Source organism: Lampris incognitus, chromosome 2, assembly GCF_029633865.1.
Source record: "Lampris incognitus isolate fLamInc1 chromosome 2, fLamInc1.hap2, whole genome shotgun sequence".
NCBI lineage: Eukaryota > Metazoa > Chordata > Actinopteri > Lampriformes > Lampridae > Lampris > Lampris incognitus.
In genome coordinates, this window is record NC_079212.1 from 16,168,898 (window position 1) to 16,191,409 (window position 22,512).

At 46.0% G+C, this 22,512-nt stretch overlaps 1 protein-coding gene across 4 annotated transcripts in view; it reads right to left on the bottom strand.

The window, feature by feature from the left end:
* Positions 1–3,925: 3,925 nt before the first annotated feature.
* The window catches only part of LOC130107373 (fibulin-2-like), a 33,195-nt gene continuing 14,608 nt past the window's right edge, over positions 3,926–22,512 (bottom strand). Inside the window, exons 5-17 of one of the 4 annotated variants that reach the window (XM_056273935.1) lie at positions 21,347–21,557; positions 18,150–18,365; positions 17,114–17,212; positions 16,440–16,541; positions 14,640–14,771; positions 12,616–12,753; positions 11,197–11,340; positions 10,556–10,684; positions 9,780–9,905; positions 9,308–9,424; positions 9,053–9,181; positions 8,114–8,237; positions 3,926–5,138 (exon numbers count right to left, since the gene is read on the bottom strand). In XM_056273935.1, coding sequence (XP_056129910.1) covers positions 4,781–5,138; positions 8,114–8,237; positions 9,053–9,181; positions 9,308–9,424; positions 9,780–9,905; positions 10,556–10,684; positions 11,197–11,340; positions 12,616–12,753; positions 14,640–14,771; positions 16,440–16,541; positions 17,114–17,212; positions 18,150–18,365; positions 21,347–21,557 — 2,025 coding nt within the window. In that variant the 3' untranslated portion in view covers positions 3,926–4,780. The remainder of the gene's footprint in view (positions 5,139–8,113; positions 8,238–9,052; positions 9,182–9,307; positions 9,425–9,779; positions 9,906–10,555; positions 10,685–11,196; positions 11,341–12,615; positions 12,754–14,639; positions 14,772–16,439; positions 16,542–17,113; positions 17,213–18,149; positions 18,366–21,346; positions 21,558–22,512) is intronic. The other 3 variants (XM_056273938.1, XM_056273936.1, XM_056273937.1) reach the window with 3 other exon arrangements.

A 22,512-nucleotide genomic window follows, 5' to 3' on the forward strand; every position in this document is an offset into this window, starting at 1 on the left:
TTCTTTTACCTCCTTTCCCCATCTACTTCAAAACACAAACCATGTCCTCTCTGTAATTTCTGTCTTTTGATTCTTATCCATTTCATATCCAAAGCCAGTTCTTTGAATTAGTTGAGGCCTTTTCTATATTCCTTAAATTTCCCGACAATTCCTCAACATAAGCATAATTTGTTTTATTACTCTTTCACACTTGAATAGAAAGATGTGTCTGCAGTTGCGTGCAGCCTTTGGACAAAGCAAATTACACAGCCTATCTTGCTGTGTAGCAAGCGATGTGTTGGCGGACTGAGCTTTGTGGGCCATTTCCTCCAAGTCTCCTTGTGTCAGTAGGCTGATATTGATAATCCTCTCATCCTGATGTCAGTACGGCTTCTTATATTATGAATGCTGACGTATTGCACATTCTGCATTGAACTTCCTCACAGTGACCACAGTCCGCTCAACAACTGGGTCTATATCACACGGCCTACCCAACACGTCTGACCCGACCCTTTGTGTAACTGAATGGGTCACAGCTCCAGAATGCTAGCTACTGCACTGTATGAAGTGGGCTGGAGTACAGCTAGTTAGCCGCAGCTTTATCTAATGATGCATACTTCCCCCTGTTTATGGCAGCTGGGGGAAGAGGTAGCACTAGCCTGTGCTTGTCGGCTTGCTGAGAATGCCCATTAACGCTCCCCCTCAGGTGATGACCACCTGAGCTATCAAAGACGAGCGTGTCTGCAACACCCCCCCCACCCCCGCGCTCCCCTCCTCTCACCATCCTCCATTTCCACCCCATCCTGCCTTGCTCCAACCGACAACTGAACGTCGTATAGTAAGGCTGTGGACTCCAACACAGCGGTGCGTGAGCTCAGCGTGCAACCCTGCACGGTGCAGGCATGAATCTGTGTCAGTGATACTCGACCATTTGCCATATAGACAGACCCATGTGTATGCAGGTTTTCATTCCCACCCAACACCACATCAGCTGATGTCACCTATTAGTCCTCCCCTGTCCAGTTGAAGGTGGGTTATCTGGTGAAATCAATGAGTGTAAAGGGGAATTGAAAGGAAGTCCTGCACACACACAGCCCTCCATTGCACATGATCCGAGTATCCCTGATCTAAGTAGAACTAAAAGTGCACCAGTTCTCGTCTGAAAACTGCTCCCCCTAATAGACAAAAAGAAACATTTCTGTGCTGCTGAAACATCTTACAGTGAGCTTACAGTTCAGCCGCAATCTTCTTAATCTCTGTCATTACGTAGCAATGCTGGAGGAAAAAGTGGCCAGGTGCCTCGATACATGTCTGGATGTCTACCTTGCACAAGGATCTTTCAAAATGGGTCACTCCGAATAGATATTGTGAAGGTATTTTCTTCTCAGCAGATCACTGAGGACAAGCCACATTTGCAGCTGCTAGGCTAAGAAAAAAAATGGACAAGTAACTCTCCACTTTTACAACTCTGATTGTCCTTTTCTCTTTGTTTAGGACGTTTCATAACTTCCTGTCAGTGTCCTTAAAACCAGAGTATATCTGTGCGGCTTCCCTTCCCTGGGATGCATGATTCCCTGTCCCTGAAATACAGCAAAAGATAATCTAGAGTACCAGATAAAGCTCATTAAGGGAAGGAGGCATATCAATCACAGTTGAGGGACTTGTTTTGTGTCGTATGGCGGCCTGAAACTGTACCTCAGTGACTGGATGGGTTGAGCTAATGATGTGAGATACAAAAGATTGGACTTCTCAGAGCTGTAAAAATTAGAGATATGTTCTTTTCAGAAAAAAAAGAACATCTTTCAAGATGCATGTTGCTTGGCTGTCGTCAGATCTCAGATAGCATGTAGTACATAGCAGCAGAGCACGATGCCGCGGTATACTTTTAATACTCCCTCTGAGCGGCAAAAAAAAGAGAGTTGGAGGCTGAATTTACACAATGGAGAAATAACAGAGAGCAGCTGAGTCTCTTGTTGAAATGACCTTTGACGGTATAATTCATCTCAGAGAGCAGAAAACTGGCAGACAGCTCTGTTTGGATGAGCAATATACATTAATTCAGTTGTCAGAGAGACACTCACACCCTTTCCGATGTTTACAATTGTCCAAGAGCTCCTCAAAGCCCTCCCCGGGGGGGGGTTCGGGGGGTGGAGGCAGGGGACAACCAGAGCTCAAACTACAGATGATTAAAAACCCAGGTATCTCATATGCACTTGATTGTGGCACTTCCATTATTCCATTGCAACCAATTTGCTGTTTTCATTTTTTTCCCTTCATTTGAATTATCCTGCTATAACCGTGCTCAGTGATATTGTTTTGTTTTTGCATACGTTTTCTGTCTCTGGAGTCACACGGGCATCCCTGACGATTGGTTTGAATCTCACCAGGAGCAGCCTCCTGATTTCCCAGTGTCTTGTCAAATATATAGAAATACTTGGATGAGGGATGAATAGATAAACAACCTGCTCTGCAAATGCGATGCTCTCCTATTTGCGCTCCTCTCTATACATTCAATATGGAAATACATCATGGTGTTTGCTCAAGGACCCCTCCGTTTCTCACCAATGAAGGTGGAAGTTGGAGCGTGCAGGGGTTTATGCGTCCTGTAGGTGGGAGTGTAACACCTTCCGTGCTAAATCCTACATGGAAGTTACATTACAGCGCTCTGCAACGCTATAAGAGCGCCGTAACCGTTTATTATACATATCAAACGCTACTTGATCAGCGGTAAAATACGTGTAAGATATCATTTTATAAGCTATCGTAAATGTGTTTGTCAGATGGGTGTGGGTGTTATATACGGCTCATGCTCACGGTGAGCTCAGCAGCCGAGGTGTGAACAGGCGTGTAAATAGGCATGTATATTTACTGTGTGACGTGCCCCGACACGAAGGCTTCATATACTGTAACCACTTCACTGAGGAAGACGTTCAGTATAAACAAGGTTGAAAGGAGAATGGAAGGGTACGTTTGTCGGCCTGAGGTTACTTACCGGAGATTGTTTGTGAAACGTCAACACGGGCTAACAACTTATCGTCGGTCATTAAAATCACGTTCACTCCCATTTGTGTCCTCATCAAAACGTCCTCTTCCTCGTGGTAACTCAAAACCTCCAGTTACGCTTCGTAGAAAGGTGATTAGGAAATGAGTAATAGGCCACTTAAAAGCGCTTATAACACACTTGATATCGTTAGCAGATGGCTTGAGATATTAACAACCCTCCAATAACGTAGCATCACAAGTATATTCACAACTGATTTACACATAAACCATTCCCTGCTGGCCGGGTAGCGTAGCGGTCTATTCCGTTGCCTATCACCATGGGGCTCGCTGGTTCGAATCCCCGTGTTGCCTCCGGCTTGGTCAGGCGTCCCGGGTGGGAAGGCGGATGTGGGTATGTGTTCCTGGTCGCTGCACTACTGCCTCCTCTGGTCAATATGGGTGCCTGTCGGGGGGGGGGGGGGAAATAGAGTGATCCTCCCACGCGCTACTTCCCCCTGACGAAACACCTCACTGTCAGGTGAAAAGACGCAGCTGGCGACTCCACATGTATTGGAGGAGGCAGGTGGTAGTCTGCAGCCCTCCTCGGATCGGCAGAGGGGGTGGAGCAGCGACCGGGACGGAATGGAAAATAGGGTAATTGGAGAAAAGGGGAGACATTTTTTTTTCTCGAAAACCGAAAGGACATGATGCTGAGAGAACACACACCTTAAACCTGAGTAAGATGGAAAAACTATAAAACACATGCCATGATTAGCACCCTAACTGATGCTATTGTTAACAATTATCTAAACATTGTAAGATGGTTATCGATGTTTTTACAACATCTGCTAACATTGCTAATGTTAATTACTCCCTTATTAATCACTATTTACAGCTACGTACTCATGAAGCGTCATCAGTTATTCTGTAATACAGCAGGCCATTAATCGCAAAACCCGTTTGTGTGTTTTAATATTTTACTACAAATATTCTGCGTCTTATGAATCCAGCAGGGGGGAAAAATATGATACATCCTTTCATAATGTGTCTGAATACAGAAATACAAATATACGTATATATCGTGGTATTAAATTAGGAGTAAAAAATGCTTCAAAGGCTAAACATGAACAGCAGGTCAGGGTAATAATAATGACGGATAGATGTTAAAGAACTATAATGGGAACTCTTGCTACAGCTGTGGTATCAAATTATACATCGCAATAGGGTAACGAGCAGATACACATAACACAAACAAACAAATTATCAATTTAAAAAGAGAGGGTAGAACAGTGGACGAAGGGTTGCTTAATGCTAACTTACTGTTACTCCTGAATACAATTTCAGACTGAGTCAAATTACTATCAGATGACAAACCTGAATCCCCTTTTTTAGGACCCAAGTGGAAAATGTTCTTTCAGTACAATATTGTCCATTCTAGTGGCCACAGAGTGTGTTTTGAATAAGTTTTCTGAATCATATGGTCAAAAATTTACATGAGAGAATAGAGGATGACGTAAACCTTCAGTTTTAGTGGTAAAGTGGGAAAAAAGGCAAATTTTCATGGCGTGGAAGTGAAAACTTGAAAACTGACACGAAATTACATCTAGCTGTGGTTGTCATCTTTACAGATATGAGTGTCTTGGTGACTCCGGCTAGATGCAAATCAAAATCTAACACAAAAACTAACTGCTCAAATTGTGTCATCAGAGATGGCAGGCAATTTTATACAACGTCAATGGACAATATTAGATAATCTCTTCGGTCCGCTTTTTAAGCATGACATTACGGCCCACAGCGTCCAGAGAATGTCTCTCGCCGGTTAGAGCGAGTTGGTCGTGATGAAGACGTAGATCTTGGCCAGGAAAGTGGTAAAAGCCCCCTGTCTCCACAGTTTCATCTCCACGTCGATTAGGAAGTCCCTCGTCTCACGGACCTGCCGGTGTAGGTACACTGCACCTGTATAGGCGTTGAGCTTCCGCGTGCTGAAGTAGTTTTCCTCGTTGCCCTTGGTGATGCTGACAATGACGTTGTCTCCGGAGTAGGCGGGGGACGGTCCGATGCGGAAGATCTGGGCAGGGATGACGATGTTGGACTGGAAGCTGAGGTAGTAGTAGGTGATTCTCAGTGGGGTGTTCTGGCAATCCAGGTAATTGGGACAGCTGATCCTTTCACAGCGCCTAGAGAGGATGGAGGTGATGTTAGGGATTCTGACAGGATTTCACTCAGGGTTTTTGATTGATGTTGATGAAGATGTAAGCCAGATACCTACTGGGCTGCTAACTTGTAATATTGAGATTCTGTGAGATAGGTTTTAGGCACATTTGACCGGTTATGGTAAGTAGAGGCAAGTGTTTTTTGTACCGCTGTCCTCCCGCCACTAGGGGGCTGCCATGTTGTCTGCTACTGTTGCATATGCTCAAAACTGAAAAAACTTCCCCGATGCCAACGTTAAATACATAAGAGGCAAAACATCCACAGACACAATAGCTGAAAGTGACACGAAAGTCAGCAAGTACGAAATGAACTAAACGGTGTCCTTTATTGCAGGAAAATGGTGCAAATTTTTTTTCTTTATGCATGCTCAATAATCCAGGTAAGGGAATCACAGAAAGGTGAATCAGTTCATCTGGACACAACATTTAGTGGGAATAACATTTCATCACTCATCCAGGTGACATCGTCAGTATCAACTGAGTGCAGGTATCCCCCAACCTTATATATTATGCACAGTTGCATAGTGACCGAAACCAACAATTGGTTTCATATGCAAATTGGTGACTAGTTTCAATAGCCATGTGTACTATTCACAGAGGATTGGGGAATAGGTCCAATCACAGCATTGTAAGATGGTGACAGATGTACTCTTAGCCCCCCTCGGTTCAGGGATGGTCGTTCCCTCTTCACATAGAACATTAAACAGGCCGTGGTTAAGTGTGGTTATCCTAATTGGGCATTTGTCAAAGCCAGGAAGATCCCCAAACAGTGCACCAGCTGACTGAAGAGAGGAGAAGGATGACAGCTGTCTAAGCGCAAACCAGTGGTGATTCCGTATGTGGCGGGAGTGTTGGAACAGTTGAGATGTGTATTTTCCAAACACCGCGCGTCTCAGTTGCTTTCAAACCCCAAAACACGCTGCACCAGAAATTGGTGTACCCCAAGGACCTGGTTCCCCGGCACAAAGAGCAATATAATGCACACTGTTAAGTACCAGCAGGCTTGCCATGACTTATACATTAGGGAAACCAAACAGATGCTGGCCAAGAGGATGGCACAACACAGGAGAGCCAACGTGTCACACCAGGGCTCCACAATCTACACCCACCTACAGGCCAGTGGCCACTCTGTCAAGGACGAGGATGTGCACATCCTTCATAGGGGGAACGGTGGTTTGAATGGGGTGTCAAAGAGACCATCTAGCTGAAGAGGGAACGACCATCCCTGAAGCGGGGGGGGGGGGCTAAGAGTACATCAGTCACCATTTTAAAATGCTGTGATTGCCACTATTCCCCAATCATCTGTGAATAGTACACATGGCCATTGAAACTCTAGTTAATGGTCGCCAATTTACATATGAAACCAATCGCCGGTTTCGGTCATTATGCAACTGTGCTGTCTATAAGGTTGGGGGATACCTGCAGTCAGTTGAGACTGAAGAAGTCACTTGGATGAGTGATGAAACTTTACTCCCATTAAACGGTGTGTCCAGATTAACCGATTCACCTTACTGTGGGTGCAAGAAAAATTTTCAACTTAATGGCCTACAATGGCATTACTCTCAATTACCTCTTATTTCACCTGTATAACTCAATCTTTGTGTATACATCTGAAGACTGTTGTGTTGTAGTGTTGTTATTCTATGTTAAGTACACTGAGAGAGCCATGAAACCCGAGTCAAATTCCATGTTTGTGCAAACCTACATGGCCAATAAACATGATTCTGATGTGCTGAGCCCATGTGACATTCTCATGCCATGGCATCACATATCGATGCTGTTGACAAAGCTTCAATACATGATGTGCAAGGCACCCTTCAGCATCTGTATGGTGATGCAGCACGAGTTTCATAGACCCCACTTTTAAACTTTTGGCCTTATTTGTGAATATTACACTAGAACGACCAAGGCGATAATTTTGACGGTTTTGGATATTCAAACTTTAATAACTTTGTGAAACAAAAAGATACAGACCTGCCGCTTCCTGAATGCGCCAAAAATTGTCTATATTTGCATTAAAATTAGTTTTAGATCAATTGTACAAAAAAGTTATGATAAGATCCACCTAAAACGACTATGACCGGTTAAAATGGCCGCGCGTAATTTGCACATCATGGCACGCGTCATGTCCGGTTGTCTGCATGTTGGTCGCGTCATTTCCTTCGCGAAGTTCATTACTCTGCCCTAGAAACACACTAGCATTCTCCAGTGCAGAGTAATAGTCTAAACTTGATTTTTGATTATTGCCAACATGTCTGGTTACACACGCCGTTTCAGACGCACCATGACTGCCACCGAGGCGTTGCAGTATTTACAGGCGTTGGACAGCGGCCATTTTAAATTGTTTGAAAAATAGTATTAAAGTTGTCAAAATGTTAATTTTGGTGTCAGTCGTTTCTTAACAGATATACTAATATATGCAATGCATCAATATCTCAGTTGGGTATCTATCTTGACGGAACACAGAGTTTTAAAACCGGCCGTCATTTTGACCGCTCATGGTCGTTTCAGGCAGGAATGAAATCCTGGTCGTTCCAGTTTAATGGCAACACTCACGAAATCGTCAATTCTGCTTAAAAATGGATTTTCAGAAAAGGATATCTTAGTTTTATGAGCTCTTTATTTTAAATCGTTTGCATGAATCATTAACCATTAGCGTGAATCATTAATTCGCCAAGAAGTGCGATAAGCACAAAAAGTACAACTTTGGTCCCTCACGGTAAAATGATTATAAGTGAAATCTAACTCACCAGTTCTTTCTACTTTTTTTTTTTTGAAAGGGAATCATTTATCTCTGTGGCCTCGCTATAAATACAAGAAATCCTTTGAAAACTTGATCTGAAATGTCCACATTTATCACGGAGATATGGTAGTGCGTTACACATTAACAGAATAATGGGACTTTGTTCAAGCTGTAGTAATTTGGTGATGTAACTTACGTGTCGGACACTTTGCGGTAGCTCTGCGGACAGCTGAAGGAGAGGCAGCGGTAGCCTCCCTGAATGTTATAGCAGGTCTCCGCTATGGAGCAGTTATGGGCCGCGGTGGCACACTCATCTACATCTAAAACACAAATCACAGTTATTACACAAGGGCCGGTCAACCGACTACATAGGAAAGAAAGGTGTTGGCCTTGAGACGACTAACGTGTGAGTAAAAGGCCAATTATCGAGACATAAAAACACATAACTGTCAGACGAAAATTAGTTCGTGAGGCCGAGGAATTACTTAGATAAAGATTTTTCAAATTAACCAAATTAAAACTTGAAGCTGAACCAAATTTTATGGACTGTGTAACCACTTATCTGTAAGATGAAAAATACATGTTGAATTAAGAGGGCTAGGGCCTCGGGCATCTGGGTAGTGCAGCGGTCTATTCCGTTGCCTACCAACATGGGGATCGCCGTTTCGAATCCCAATGTTACCTCCGGCTTGGTCGGGTGTCCCTACAGACACAATTGGCCATGTCTGCAGGTGGGAAGCTGGGTGTGGGTATGTGTCCTGGTCGCTGCACTAGTGCCTCCTCTGGTCAGTCGGGGCGCCTGTTCGGGGGGGTTGCATGATCCTCCCACGCTCTACATCCCCCTGGCGAGATTCCTCACTGTCCGGTGAAAAGAAGCGGCTGGCGACTCCACATGTATCGGAGGAGGCATGTGGTAGTCTGCAGCCCTCCCCGGATCGGCAGAGGGGGTGGAGCAGCGACTGGGACGGCTCGGAAGAGCGGGGTAATTGGCCGGATACAATTGGGGAGAAAAAAGGGGGGAAATCCCCCTCCCCCCCAAAAAATGAGGGCTACGGCCAAAATCTGTTATCTGGTCGTTTGTGTGTGTGTGTGTGTGGGTGTGTGTGCGTGCGCGCACAGAAAAAGAGCAAGTTACCTCGACACGAGCGTCCATTAGGCGACATGCTGTAGCCATGCTCTGGACAAGCGCACTTGTAACTGCCTGGAACATTTACACACTTGTAGGTACACAAGTGGCCGATGTTCTGGGAGCATTCATCAATGTCTGGGTGACAAGGGAGGTAAATTACATCCACGCAGATCATAAACTGGTAATGAGCGCATTAAAATGTAATGAGTCTGAAAAGGAGGCTGTAATAAATAGCGATGGTGTGGTAATAGGGTGCCACACCTTCACAGGTGTGCCCGTCTTCCCTGAGGTAGTAGCCCTGTCTGCAGTAGCACTGGTAGGAGCCGTAGACGTTTGCACATTCCTGGCTGCATGGATTGGTCAAACACTCGTTGACATCTGCAGATTAGAGACGAGGGACTGTTAATGTTACATTACATGTGATGAGACGGCCTACAGTGTCCACAACATAAAAAAGAGGATAACGTTGTTAGCCATTCAGTTCTGCAGATTCACATTTTTTTATAACATGAAATGATATGCGGTAAACTTAATACCTTGCTATTGACGATCCCTCTTCAGACACCCCCCACCCCACCCCCACACACATGCATGCATGTATATATATATATATGTATGCCATGCATAGACAAAAAAGAAACACACACAAATGCCCAACTGTACACATGCAGAAACACACACCAGTGCCAACAGGGATGCACATACATCCGCGCAAAGGAAACACAACAATCACCTTCACAGTTCTTGCCATCAGTGGATAAGCGGAAGCCAACTGTACAGGAGCATTCGTAAGAGCCCGGGGTGTTCTCACAGGTCTGGGCACACAGGCGGCCAGGGTAGCGCCAGCATTCATTCACATCTAGGGTGGAGAGGAAGGAGCAGCGTGATACCTCAAAGAAGGGTTTGCGTATTTAAGTGTGTATTGTGTGTGTGTGTGTGGGGGGGGGGGGTTGCATGTTTTGTGCATGTACACGGGTGCAAGAATTTGTTTCTCCAAATGTCTGTGTGTGCGCGTGTGTGTGTGCGTGTTTGCATGCATTCGAGCAAATATGTGACGTGAGGGGGGGCCAGCTGCCTGCAGATAGTTGTAATGCTCGAGTAGAGTCCATTATTATTAGAGTCACAACAGAAACAGAAGGGCTGGCAGTAGGGGTGACAGACAGCCCTCTGCAGCAGGCGAGCGTGTGCTCTACCGCCCTTTGGAGGTGCGAGAGAGCCGGGGTGAGGCTGCACCAGCCAAGCCCGCGAAACTGCAGCAGCAGCCCTCCCGCCACAGAATATTAAACAGGCACGGAAAAACAGCGAGAGGATGAAGAAGAGGAGCGGTGTTACTTAAGATGGTAGAACAAGAGGGAGGGAGGGCGAGAGAAAGAACAGAATGAACGGGAAAGTTCTAGATTAAAGTGGAGCGGGAAATCCCACCAACTCGACAAATAAGATGTTCCCCTTCATTTTGTAGGCCTTTTTACCGTTGAACCGTATCTCGGCTACGTGTAATGCCGCGCATACCTACACACGTTCTCCTGAAAGTGTCATACTGGTAGCCGGTCTGGCAGTCACACCGGTAGGAGCCGGGCATATTGTGGCACAGCTGGCCTTCTCCACAGCGATGCGCGTTGCTCTGACACTCGTCCACATCTGCGAGACAGGCGGGGAAGCGAAAGAGCTATTCAGTAGCTCGTTTCATTTGCAGCTTTGTGACGAACATAACAAAGGGGGCAGGTGCTCATCACAGAAGTCAAACTCTGTCGACGTTGCAACACTTTCACTTGTCATGTTGGATTTGATCCAGTTTATTCAATCCATTTTTTTCCCCCCAGGGGAAGCATTTACAAAATGAAGATTTATTGCAATAAATTACCGCATTGTGCTCTATAATGCATATGTTGATTAATATTTGAATTTACTGCTAATTGCTAACTCTCTTGTAAGTCACTTTGGAGAAACGCGTATGCTAAATGAGTAAACACTTCCAGTGAACATGGAGTCAGTTGATAATGTACACTACTTTAGCAAAGTAACTTCGAAATAATGACATCCTGCAAGTTTCAGGTGTGTATAATTGAGCATGAAGAATATCCATCACTAACTGGACATTAACCCGTTTTGCAACCCCATGCCTTCTCGTCATATGTCATGCTAAATCTTACCAATGCACCTGGATCCGTCAGGACTGGCATGGTAGCCTCGGCTACACATGATGATCTTCCTCTGGCAGGTGTAGGATCCCATTGTGTTGACGCAGTTAAATCCTGGGCTACAGGGGTGGGCCACACTGCTGCACTCATCAACATCTGATAGACACCAAATACAAGGATGGATTGAGACAAGAGAAAGAGAGAGATGAAGAAAGATGCCCAGAGGGAGAAGAGGTATGACCCAGAGGCAGGGCAAAAGAGAGCGAGAGTGAGAAAGAGAGGGCGGGGGGGTGGGGTGGGGTGGGGGTGGCAGCCCTTTAGCAGCACTGTGAAATCAAAGCAAGGCATACATCACACACTTCGCATTTCCCCCTGGATAATTCCGCAGTGTGATGTGTCTGTATTTGAGCGTGTGGGATTTTCGCTGTTTTCCTCGTTTCTCAGAGCGTGTCTTTTACACTTCTTTTACAGTGGTGGCGGCTGTCTCAACACGCCCCAGTTCCTGCCCCTCGGGGCTAATTCCATGGCATCGGTTTGTACTGGAGGACAGAGGATTGGCTTTCATCCGCCCCACTGCAGCCCTGAGCAGCAGCCTCTCTGATCTCCCGCCTGTGTGGCATTTAACCCCTCTGTCACCAGAGCCTTGCTTTTTTGTTTTTACCTGTGTGGCGTTTAACCCCATGTCTGCATAGGGCCACGATTCACTGGGGGGGGGGGAATTCACCTGCATGTCACCGCCTAGGTTTCAATCAATTGTGTACGACACTCAGGTTGGGGAGATGTAATACCCAGATTTTGAATAAAAGGGGTATTAACACTATATTGGTTTAATACAATCAAATAGTCATACTTTTACTTTCTTAGGTAAATACAACCTCTATATTAATACCTCTAAAATACATACCCCTAATGAATGTGATCTGATATTTGCCCTAGTACCACCTTCATTGAAATCCATATTTGTTTTAATAGAGCTCACCAAACCTACATGTAGAAGGACATATTTATATAGGAAGTACTTAATATATTACTTCTAAAATATTGGGCAATCTCTAAGTGTCTCAGTGAGCAACCCCCCTCCTCCCCAAATTAGATTCCTTCCTGGAATGTAAAAACTTGCTTAACAAATGAAACATATTTGATTCTTCAGCTCATTACAAATATTGGTCATTTCCAACCTCGAGTACGCAAAATTTCGTTCCACCTAAACACTACGCAAGCAGACTTAACAAATAAGCACTGTGTAAGCCGGAGATGGTGGGAAAAGTTTGGGAAGTCAGCCGGTTTGGTGCTTAATCAGTATAAAAAAAAAAACCCTGCTTTTGTTTTGTCTTCAGTGGGACATGACCGGAGACCGCTGCAGCGATGTGCCACTGCTCTGCACATAAACACTGACACTGTTTATCTCATTTAGCATTTGGTCTCTCTTACCTATGCAGTTTCCGTTCGTATCCAGGCTAAAGCCCACCGAGCATTGAGGTTTGGGGTTGCACGTGAACGAACCCTCGGTGTTCACACACACAAAGCCAGGCCCGCAGTTATGGGTTGCCTGCATACACTCATTGATATCTGTGCAGGGAGGAGAAGGAGGATCACAGCTGTGGTAAATTAATAAAAAGCTGAATATCAATTATTTATCATTTGTGTCAAAATGTTGATCTCGTGTACAGGTCAATTGTTCCGTGTGAGAGATATACGTCAGCCACAGTAGGTGTAATTCCTTCTTTCATCACTGGATGGCACTGTGGCTAAATGATTCGACTGTTCAGTTTACCTAAAGGTCTAGTCATCGATCATAAAACTGTCCAGGCCAACGTTCCGGTGATTAATCAGCAGTAAAACATTTGTATTCCAACATAAATGCCATTCTTCGAGATCTTTCCTTCACCAGTCCTTCTCATTATAACATATTACAATGGAGCTGACAACACTGAGCTAGATGGATAACTCAAGTAAGCTGACAGAACGATGTGTGTGTGTGTGTGTGTCTTCCATCCTAGTATATTACCGCCTGTTTATTAGGCATCTCTTTCTTGTCAATCATCCTGCTGCTGCATCTGCTGCTGTATTAAAATCAAACACACTACAGGGAAACCCCCATTTTCAATTACAAACATCTGTTGGTGAGCGTGTGCTTCTGTATGTGTGTGTGTTTTCATGCTCATGTGTATGTGTTAATGTCGACGCGTGCATTAGCGCATTGAGCGTGTGGCTGTGTTTATGTGTCTGCAGAGCATACAATACACGAGTCTCCTGCTTTTGTGTATGCCTTTATGACCACTTCAGCTACAGTATATTGTCCTGATGCAGCCCTGCCAAGCCTCTGGGTTCAGACCAGGTCTCTAAACAGCAAATAGTGAATGAGTGTCCTGTTCCCTAACACAAGCTTGGCACATTCAACCGGAGCCAAGGGAGCCCTGACAGTCCATGACAGATGAAGACAGAGAGAGAAGCCAGGGAGCAGGATAAATGTGTGAGATTGGCAACAACCCCACTCCCGGTCAAAGCAATGGGTACATAATTGACTCCTGTCAAATCAGGGATGGAGACAGCCTCGAGGAGCCTAGAGAGGTCAGAGAGTTCATCCATCCACAGAGGGATTTAAAGATTCTCTAAGAAACTGAGTAAGGGAGACAAGTCCTGTTAGAAGCAATGGAAAGACAATTTGTTTCATCGGTTTTAGAGAGTCGCTCCCCGTTTGAGAAGGAAGGGGAGTTCAAGTTGCTCCCTGTGCAGGGAGTTGGTTTCGTTTACGAGAGGAAACAAATAGAGTGCTTCGACTGCTGCGCAGGCCGTCTGAAATGGCTGCTGCACCTCGTTCTTCCTATACCTATTGTTGATAAATTGCTAATTTTTGTCTCATTGAACATCGTTTGCATTCGTAAGCAGGAGCAGACAAGCTGCAGTCATTTGGCGAGGGCCTGCAGAAAGTCATGTGACCGCTACAGTCAATGGCCCCTTGAACAAGTCTGATACACATTTTAGGGTTCTCTCCCTGAACACCGGTGCCGCTGCGTTATGAGACCGACCTCTATGGCATGTGGAAATAATGAGGCGGGCCGAGAGGTTTCCTACCGGGTCTCAGAAATGGGCTCCACCTACACAAAGACAAGCAAGGCAGCTCTTTTATACCAAGAGCTACAAACGTGCCAATACTGTGACGAGGGCTCTCTCAAGGGCCATATCCCCGTTATGTTCTCTGGTCAACATGCTCGGTTGTGAAATCAAACTGGACACAGAGTAGAAATAGCAAACAAACAAAAAGGCTTTGTAGGCAACACTGACTCAGCGGTGGCAAGCTCGATTGTTTGCCCGAACAATGTGTTTTCCTCAGATTGTGAGTTTTAAGTGATACAAATGCTCTGCTGCTAGCATTTATACAGCCCCCGTCATTGTGAGCGGGGGGGGGGGTGTTTTGGATCTGCCTACCGTAGATAAGATGTGTTGCACTTTACCTTCGCAGATGTCGTTGGTGATCTGGTATCCCAGAGGACAGACGATTTGCCTCTGACACACAAAGCTCCCTGCGGTATTGACACAGCGCTCATTCACCAGGCAGGCGCGCGTGGACAAACACTCGTTGATGTCTGCGTGGCGGAGAAGAGAGCATGAGACGGACGGCGTCGGAGTAAACAGATGTGAGCATTAAGTCAGAGAGACAGAGGGGGGGAAAGGGGCACGGTAAAGGAGGTAAGGGAGATAGGCTGAGAAAATGGGAGAGAGGGAAAGGTAGAAAACTACAATATTAGGCTGAGTCCTGGTCGCCAGATAGTAGGGAGAGGGACAAAGGCAGGCACCTTAAAATTGGCAGGTCGTGCCCTCCACAGGGAAAGGGATTAGGGGCAAGGCCGCCGGGACTTACACCCACACAATGAGATATTTTCTCAACCCGCCGCGCCACTCTCTGGGCCACGGTCCAGCTACATTAAGTGTGAAAGAGACTGGAGAATAGTGCGATGGGATCTGGAACAATTGTTCCACGACAGCGATATATATCAAGGTATCTGCTTATATATGCGAAAATACCATGTTTAAGAATGCAACTCAGGCTCATCACATTAAACTGCTTAGCATCCCCCCCCTTTTTCTCCCCAATTGTGCTTGACCCTATTTTCCAAGCCGTCCCGGTCGCTGCTCCACCCCCTCTGCCGATCCGGTGAAGGCTGGAGACTACCACATGCCTCCTCCGATACACGTGGAGTCGCCAGCTGCTTATTTTCACCTGACAGTGATGAGTTTCACCAGGGGGATGTAGCGCATGGGAGGATCACACTATTCCCCCCAGCCCCCACCCCCACCCCCGAACAGGTGCCTCGACCAACCAGAGGAGGCACTAGTGCAGTGACCAGGACACATACCCACATCCAGCTTCCCACCCACAGACCCGGCCAATTGTGTCTGTAGGGACGCCCGACCCAAGCTGGAGATAACATGGGGATTCGAACCGGCGATCCTCCATGTTGGTAGGGAATGGAATAGACCACTATGCTACCCTGATGCCCTAAACTGTGTAGCATTTTTAAGTGTAATATCACACCAAAACTAGTTTTCAAATAACACTCCCTTCAAATATTTTTGACCTCTTTTTGTGAGAAATTTCTCATCATCATCAGTTTACACAACAAAACTGTAACTCACAGAATGACGACATCAGAATTTCATCCCAATACAATACCACTGAAAGATGATAAGTGATAATATTGAATTTATGCCCAGATCTTGTGGAGTATATGATTGAATCAAACTATGTCCCCGATGAGAAAGCTCAGACACAATTGGGTTCAACTAAACATTTTTATAGTGGGAAATATAAGACAATGTTATTCTGTATATCACTGGGGAAAAAAAGAGTTCTGCATATTAGGTCAGTGATTGCCACGCTGTAGAGTACGATTGCTTGAGAAGCACAAATAATCCTCAGATAGAGGTTTAGTCTGCGAGACGTTTTTTTGTTGTTGTTGTTTTTTTCTGTCCCAGTTGGCGTGTGCTATGGAGACCAAAGGGGATTAGGACTATATCTCCCCGGCAGATCTAGAGGCGTGGAGAGAGAGAGACAAATCAGAGGAGAAAAATTCTTTCCAAGAATCTCTCCTCGACTGGAACCAAAGTCCCCTGGCTTCAGAGCAGGGCGGTAATAATGGCAGGGACTGTGGCCTATTTTGCCGCTCTGTGTTTTAGTATTATATTCCTATGTTACACTGAGACAACAGAGAATTTTTTTTTTCCTATCAGTTATATATGTTTCAGTCCTTCACCTTCGCAGGAGCGTCCGTCAGCCTGCAGAGAAAACCCTGGGAAACAGGAGCATTGCGGCCGTCCGCCCACTGGGGTGCACTGTTGCATACAGGGGCTGTTTCCTGAGGAAAATGGTGGTCAAAAATAGGGAAAACACACAACGCAACGTTATGCCAAAGGTGCTCATGCAATGCAAGGGAGAGGTCTCTGGCCCTGTGTGTGAGAGATAAATGCGATTTACGGTATCACTGTTGGCTCATTTCCTGTTTCCAGGTTGACCCCTGACCCAGTCATATTGTATTTCCTTACTGTCGGCGTGCAGTGACGAAACCCCACCCTGGTGTTATGGGAACCAAACAAGAACAACACAATGTGGCCTTGCACTTTTTTATGATATGAAGACCTCATCAGAACAAGTGAATAACACTGAAAACAAACGGACCTTTGATGGAACGGGGGAGCCTGCATGTGACATTTGCAACACAATTACATTCGAGGAAACTGGCACGCTCCGAAATAATGACATGTCAATCTGCGTGCAGCCTGTGCTGGCTTCATGTTGGGGTATAATTGGCTCCCCACTAGACGTGTGTTCCAGTCTCTGATTGAGACATAAGGATAAATGAAAGTGTTATTTGGTCTGCCAGGTCTAGAGTTTCCCCTTTTCCCTCTCTTAAAGCCAGATGTGTCTAACCTTCACAGGGGTTGAGCGGGACAGGGGGAGGAGGGAAGGCGGTGGGCCCCGCTGCCGCTCTGTCGTCCTCTTTCAGCCTGTTCTCCTCGTCCACCGTTTCTGCCGGAAAAAAAAACCATGAATAAACTCATCACAGGAGAGGCTAATTACACCGCACAGATTCCAACTACCCCCCCACACCCCCATCGCCCTCAGTCTTCGGTAGTGGCTTAAACCTTGTGCAATGCCTGCATTTCCATCCCCGCGATATGAGGGCTAAAGGAGTCACAGATGAAAATTGCAATGGGGGTAAAGGTGGGACAGGAAAAAACATTGCCTGCAGACAAACATTTCGTTTTATTAGTGAGCCTCATCCCTCACTGTAATTTACTGAAAAGAGCTCTGACATTAGTATCCTGTTGAGACAGGCTTGCGTCGGTGAAAGCCACTGTTGATTAAGGTCTAGTAGACTGCCAGAGCATCATACAGCATGATCTGGAAAAAAAAAACTTCCCACCAAGAACATGTCTACCGCCAAGCAGACATACAGTATTCGGCTTGAGTTACGGATGATTTTTGAAACTGAGCGAAATGTCTTTTGCTTTACCTTAAGGGCTTTTTGACTATAGTTGATTGGCGGGATGAAGAGAGCATCTCAGTCAGTCCAGGAAATGAACGTTAGTGTGTGATTAGGATAACTATTATTAGACCATATCAGGGCTGGCAGACAGGAAGGAACTCGCTTACCGACCAGGAAAATAATACACTGCAAATGTATGGACAAATAAAGACAAATGGGGGCTTTCCTGTCAGGAACGCCAGGAAGTGCAAATCATGTTGAAAGGATCAAACGGTTGAGAGAGATACTACCCCGGGCATTAAAATCTACAATTAATGTACATTATACACTGCATGTGATGAATGTTGAGTTTGCTGCTTTGGCTTTTCATGTGGCCTCCAGCACTGATAGACTGGCATGGAAACTGGTATCATAACAATCTGCCAGCACAATCAAAGCGACTGTGTACCAGAGATGCGCCGGTGGCCTTGGCTGTACCTCGTTCACAAGTGATGCCGTCCTCTTGTAGCATGAACCCGGGGAAACACTCACACCTGAAAGAGCCGGGTGTGTTGATACACCTGTGGTGGCAGAGGTCCTCGTAGACGTGGCATTCGTCCACGTCCTCCACCTCAAAAGGTCCCTCAGCGGCATTCTCCCTATCCTGCTCCTCACTGATGGAGAAGGCCTCATTTGGGAATGGGCTGTCGGACACTAAGAGATAGTCAAGAGGATTGTTGTGGTCAGTAATATTCAATAACATTATTGATAATTTAATAATTGTTCAGCAATTATATAGTAATTGTACTATTTTACTAACAGGAATTAATTTTTTAAAGCCCTGATAAGAAATTCCCTGTGCCATATAGGAAGAGTATAATACTGTGTAATACTGTAAAACACCAGGTGTAACAAGGTAGGGTAGGGCAATAATTCAGTATTATCCATCCATCCATCCTTCCATTATCCAAGCCGTTTATCCCAATTGGGGTCGCGGGATGCTGGAGCCTATCCCAGCAGTCATTGGGCGGCAGGCAGGGGAGACACCTTGGACAGGCCACCAGTCCATCACACTGCCGACACATTCACACCTAGGGACAATTTAGTATGGCCGATTCACCTGATCTACATGTCTTTTGGACTGTGGGAGGAAACCGGAGCACCCGGAGTAAACCCACGCAGACACAGGGAGAACATGCAAACTCCACACAGAGGACGACCTGGGATGACCCCCAAGGTTGAACAACCCCGGAGTTCAAACCCAGGACCTTCTTGCTGTGAGGCGACCATGCTAACTACTGCACCACTGTGCCGCCTCATTATTATCATTTATCGTATTTCAATGGTATCGTATCAAGATGGAATTTGGATATTGTGATATCATGATGTACAATTTTGTTGTCTAAAATTGATGATGACAATTTATTAGCTAAAATTTCTCATAAAATGAGGTCTACAATATTAGAGGGAGTCTCATGTCATCTCATCATCAGCCGCTTCTTCGGGGTTGGGTCGCAGTGACAGCAAGCTAAGTAGGGCACTCCAGGCATCCCTTTCCCCAGCAACACCCTCCAGCTCCTCCTGGGGGATCCCAAGGCGCTCCCAGGCCAGACTGAACATGTAGTTCCTCCAGCAAGTTCCGGGTCTACCCCGGGGTCTCCTTTCAGTTGGACGTGCCCGAAAAACCTCCAAAGGAAGGCACCCAGGAGGCATCCTAATCAGATGCCCCAACCACCTCAACTGGCTCCTTTCAACGCGAAGGAGCAGCGGCTCTACTCCGAGCACCCTCCGGATGTCCGAGCTCCTCACCCTATCTCTAAGGCTGAGCCCAGACACCCTACGGGGGAAACTTATTTCAGCCACTTGTATCCACGATCTCCCCCTTTCAGTCACTACCCAAAGCTCATGACCATAGGTGAGGGTTGGAACGAAGATTGACTGGTAAATTGAGAGCTTTGCCTTCCGGCTCCCCTCCGAGAATCACCACCTTAACATGGTGGAGGGGTTTGGGTGTCCCGGTGATCCTGGGAGCTGTGTTGTTGGGGGCAATAGCTCCTGGTAAGGTCTTCCGAGGCAAATTGGTCCCAGGGGAGGGGCCAGACTCAGAGCAATTCCCAAGAAACCCAGTGAAATTACAACAGCAGAGCCACAGCACCTCGCCTGGAAAAGGGAAATCGGGGCCCTCTCCTGGAGCCAGACCTGGGAAGGGAGCTCGTCGACGAGCGTCTGTTGGCCGGGCCTTGGCCCATGGGCCCCGGTTGGGCTCAGCCCAAAAAAGCAACATGGAAACCACCACCCGCGGGGATGAGCATTGGGGTAGGGTGTAATGCAGGCTGGGCGGCAGGCAAAGGCGGGGACTGGGGCGTGCCGACTTCCAGCATCGCAGACTCGTCCTCGGCTCATAAACAGCCTATCATATCCCTTGATAATGAAGATCGCTGTGAGTGACACACCCCCAGCCAGTCATTTAACAGATGTGTGGTTCGGGTGTACCATCGACATGTGACACAACAACAGAAACAGTGTGGGGCGAGAAAATAACGACGATAAAGGAAATGGTTGATGAAAAAGGCCAGGTCAGCTCGCCAGCATGGCAGTTTTTTGTTGCTGTTTGTTTGTTTTAAGTCTGACCGATATCAGCACGCCCTGGTGGTTAAATTCAAATCAAAGTCGTTAAATTCAACCTTCTTTTTTTTCTCCTGGTCTTTCTTAAAAAAAGGTCTTTCAAAATTATCAATGATTATCGATATCAACTGAAATGAAACATTTTATCATGGTGAATTTTTCAGCTATATCGCCCGGCACTATTATAAGGTTTCAATTATGATGAGCACTCGCGATTTATTCTTTTATTAATTCAGAGCTCCAAACCAAATCGGTGCCACGATTCAAACAGCACAGAGTGGATTACGGGAGGAGAATTTAAATAAACCTTTGAAACGTAATACACTGCAGGCAGGCACTTAGGTCCTTTAGAATTAGACCAGGGGAGCTGGGTTATTATACCTTGCTCTGGCAGGCCAGCGAGGTGGGCCGTTTTTCAGCAGAGGTGGGAGACCTCGCCACAATGAATCTTTTTAGTGGCGAGGGCAAAGTAAACGGCTTTGCTTTTGTGCGAATTAGTGCTTTTTTCTAGCAGTGTAGTGGTATTCATTACATTGTCCCGCCTTTGGATGTTTGGTGGTGCGTTTAGAGTCTGGACGGGACGGGACAGCCGTGTGCATAATGCGTTCAGTACAATAATATCACGTGTGTGTGTGTGTGTTTCATTCATCTATCCTCATGGGGACCAAATGTCCCCATAAGGATAAAAAAGCTAACCAGTGGAGACATATTTTTTTTGGTCCCCATAAAGGACAAAGGTTGTTTCTGGACAAGGGTACAATTGGGCTTATAGCTCAGCTTGGGTCTAGAATCAAAGTTATGCATTAGAGTTAGGCTCAGGGTTAAGGTTAGTGGTTCGGGTGAGGTCTAAATCTGGGTTATTTCTGTGGGTCTTTTTTGTTCATCTTACGGTAAAGGGTAAGGGTTATGGTCGGGTTTGGGGTTAGGGTTAGTGTTGGGACACATTTTAGAGTTTGGGGTTAGGGAAATAAGGATTTTGACTCCAATGTAAATTTTCGGTCTCCACAAGGCTACATAAACAACCCTGTGTGTGTGTGTTTGTGTGCGGTTGTGTGTGCGTGCTTGAGCACCTTTCTTTGGTGGTGGAGTGGAGTCAAGAGAGGGCCTCTCTTTGACGACGTTCCAGCCACCTCCGTCCCCCCGCTGCTCCTCCTGACCGTCCTTCCCGTTGCAGCAGGTGAGGAAGACATGTCTGCAGTGGTAGCTCAGGTGCTGATGCGCTTCACATTGGTGTCCTTCATTACGAAACCGCAGCCCCAGAGTGCAGCAGTCGCAGCATTCCTGTGGGTTAGACCGCAACACCAGCACTCCAAATGAACCCAGTGTTGTGGCTTCATGTTGAACAGTAAACCGAGTGATAATATGATGAGCTCAGGGGTCATATATCCCCGTCCGGTGTTTATGGAACAACACTGTGTACAGTGGTCGATGCGGGATGTGCATTTCTATAGGATAGAGGGTGTCATCCATTGACTCTTACTGTATCTACCTGTTTCTCAGTGTGTGACTGTAAAGCCCTCTGAGACTGTGACTTGTGATTTAAGGCAGAACAAACTTGACTTAACTTTCGGTTCATTACAGTTGTTTTGAGTTTGTAGCATTACTAAAGCTATTGGAGGTCTGCAGAGAGGTGGTGAAAGCTGATGTGTTTAATGGCTTTAGTCTCGAGTCTGTAATGGCCGCATGCTGCTCTGGGGGTTTCTGAGTAGGTGCGAGTCCTCATGAACAAGTCAAACCCAAAAGACTCGTTTGCCAAAGTTTGGCCCAACATGCTGCAATTACCGTCTCATTTGGATTTGACACTCACGGACCACCACCGCAGACCACACACTAGAAACCATTACTGCTCTGGTCACATCAAATATCCCCCGGTTTGTAAAATCCCAGGAAGCCAAATCAAATCATGTAGTGGACCTGGTGAGCAAACAGCTTCAGACATCTCCCGGTGCTGTGGGGTTTTTTCCAAGTTGGCAAAACTCGTAAAACTCTGAATACCTTAAATCTTACTTGACCCTGAAGCTTTTGGTCTAAATTAGATAAAGTAATTAAATCATGGGGGGAATTAGTGCCACTTTTTTTTTTGCTTTGCAAAGTGGCACTTTTTTTTTTACCTTTTCTTTGGAAGCCAAAGAAAAGTTTCTGCCTTCTGTATGCAAAAAGTAGACACTAAAATATTTTCTATTTACTAAACAACTAGAGCCACTCTGAAACTGGTTAGACTTTTTCTTTTTTTCTT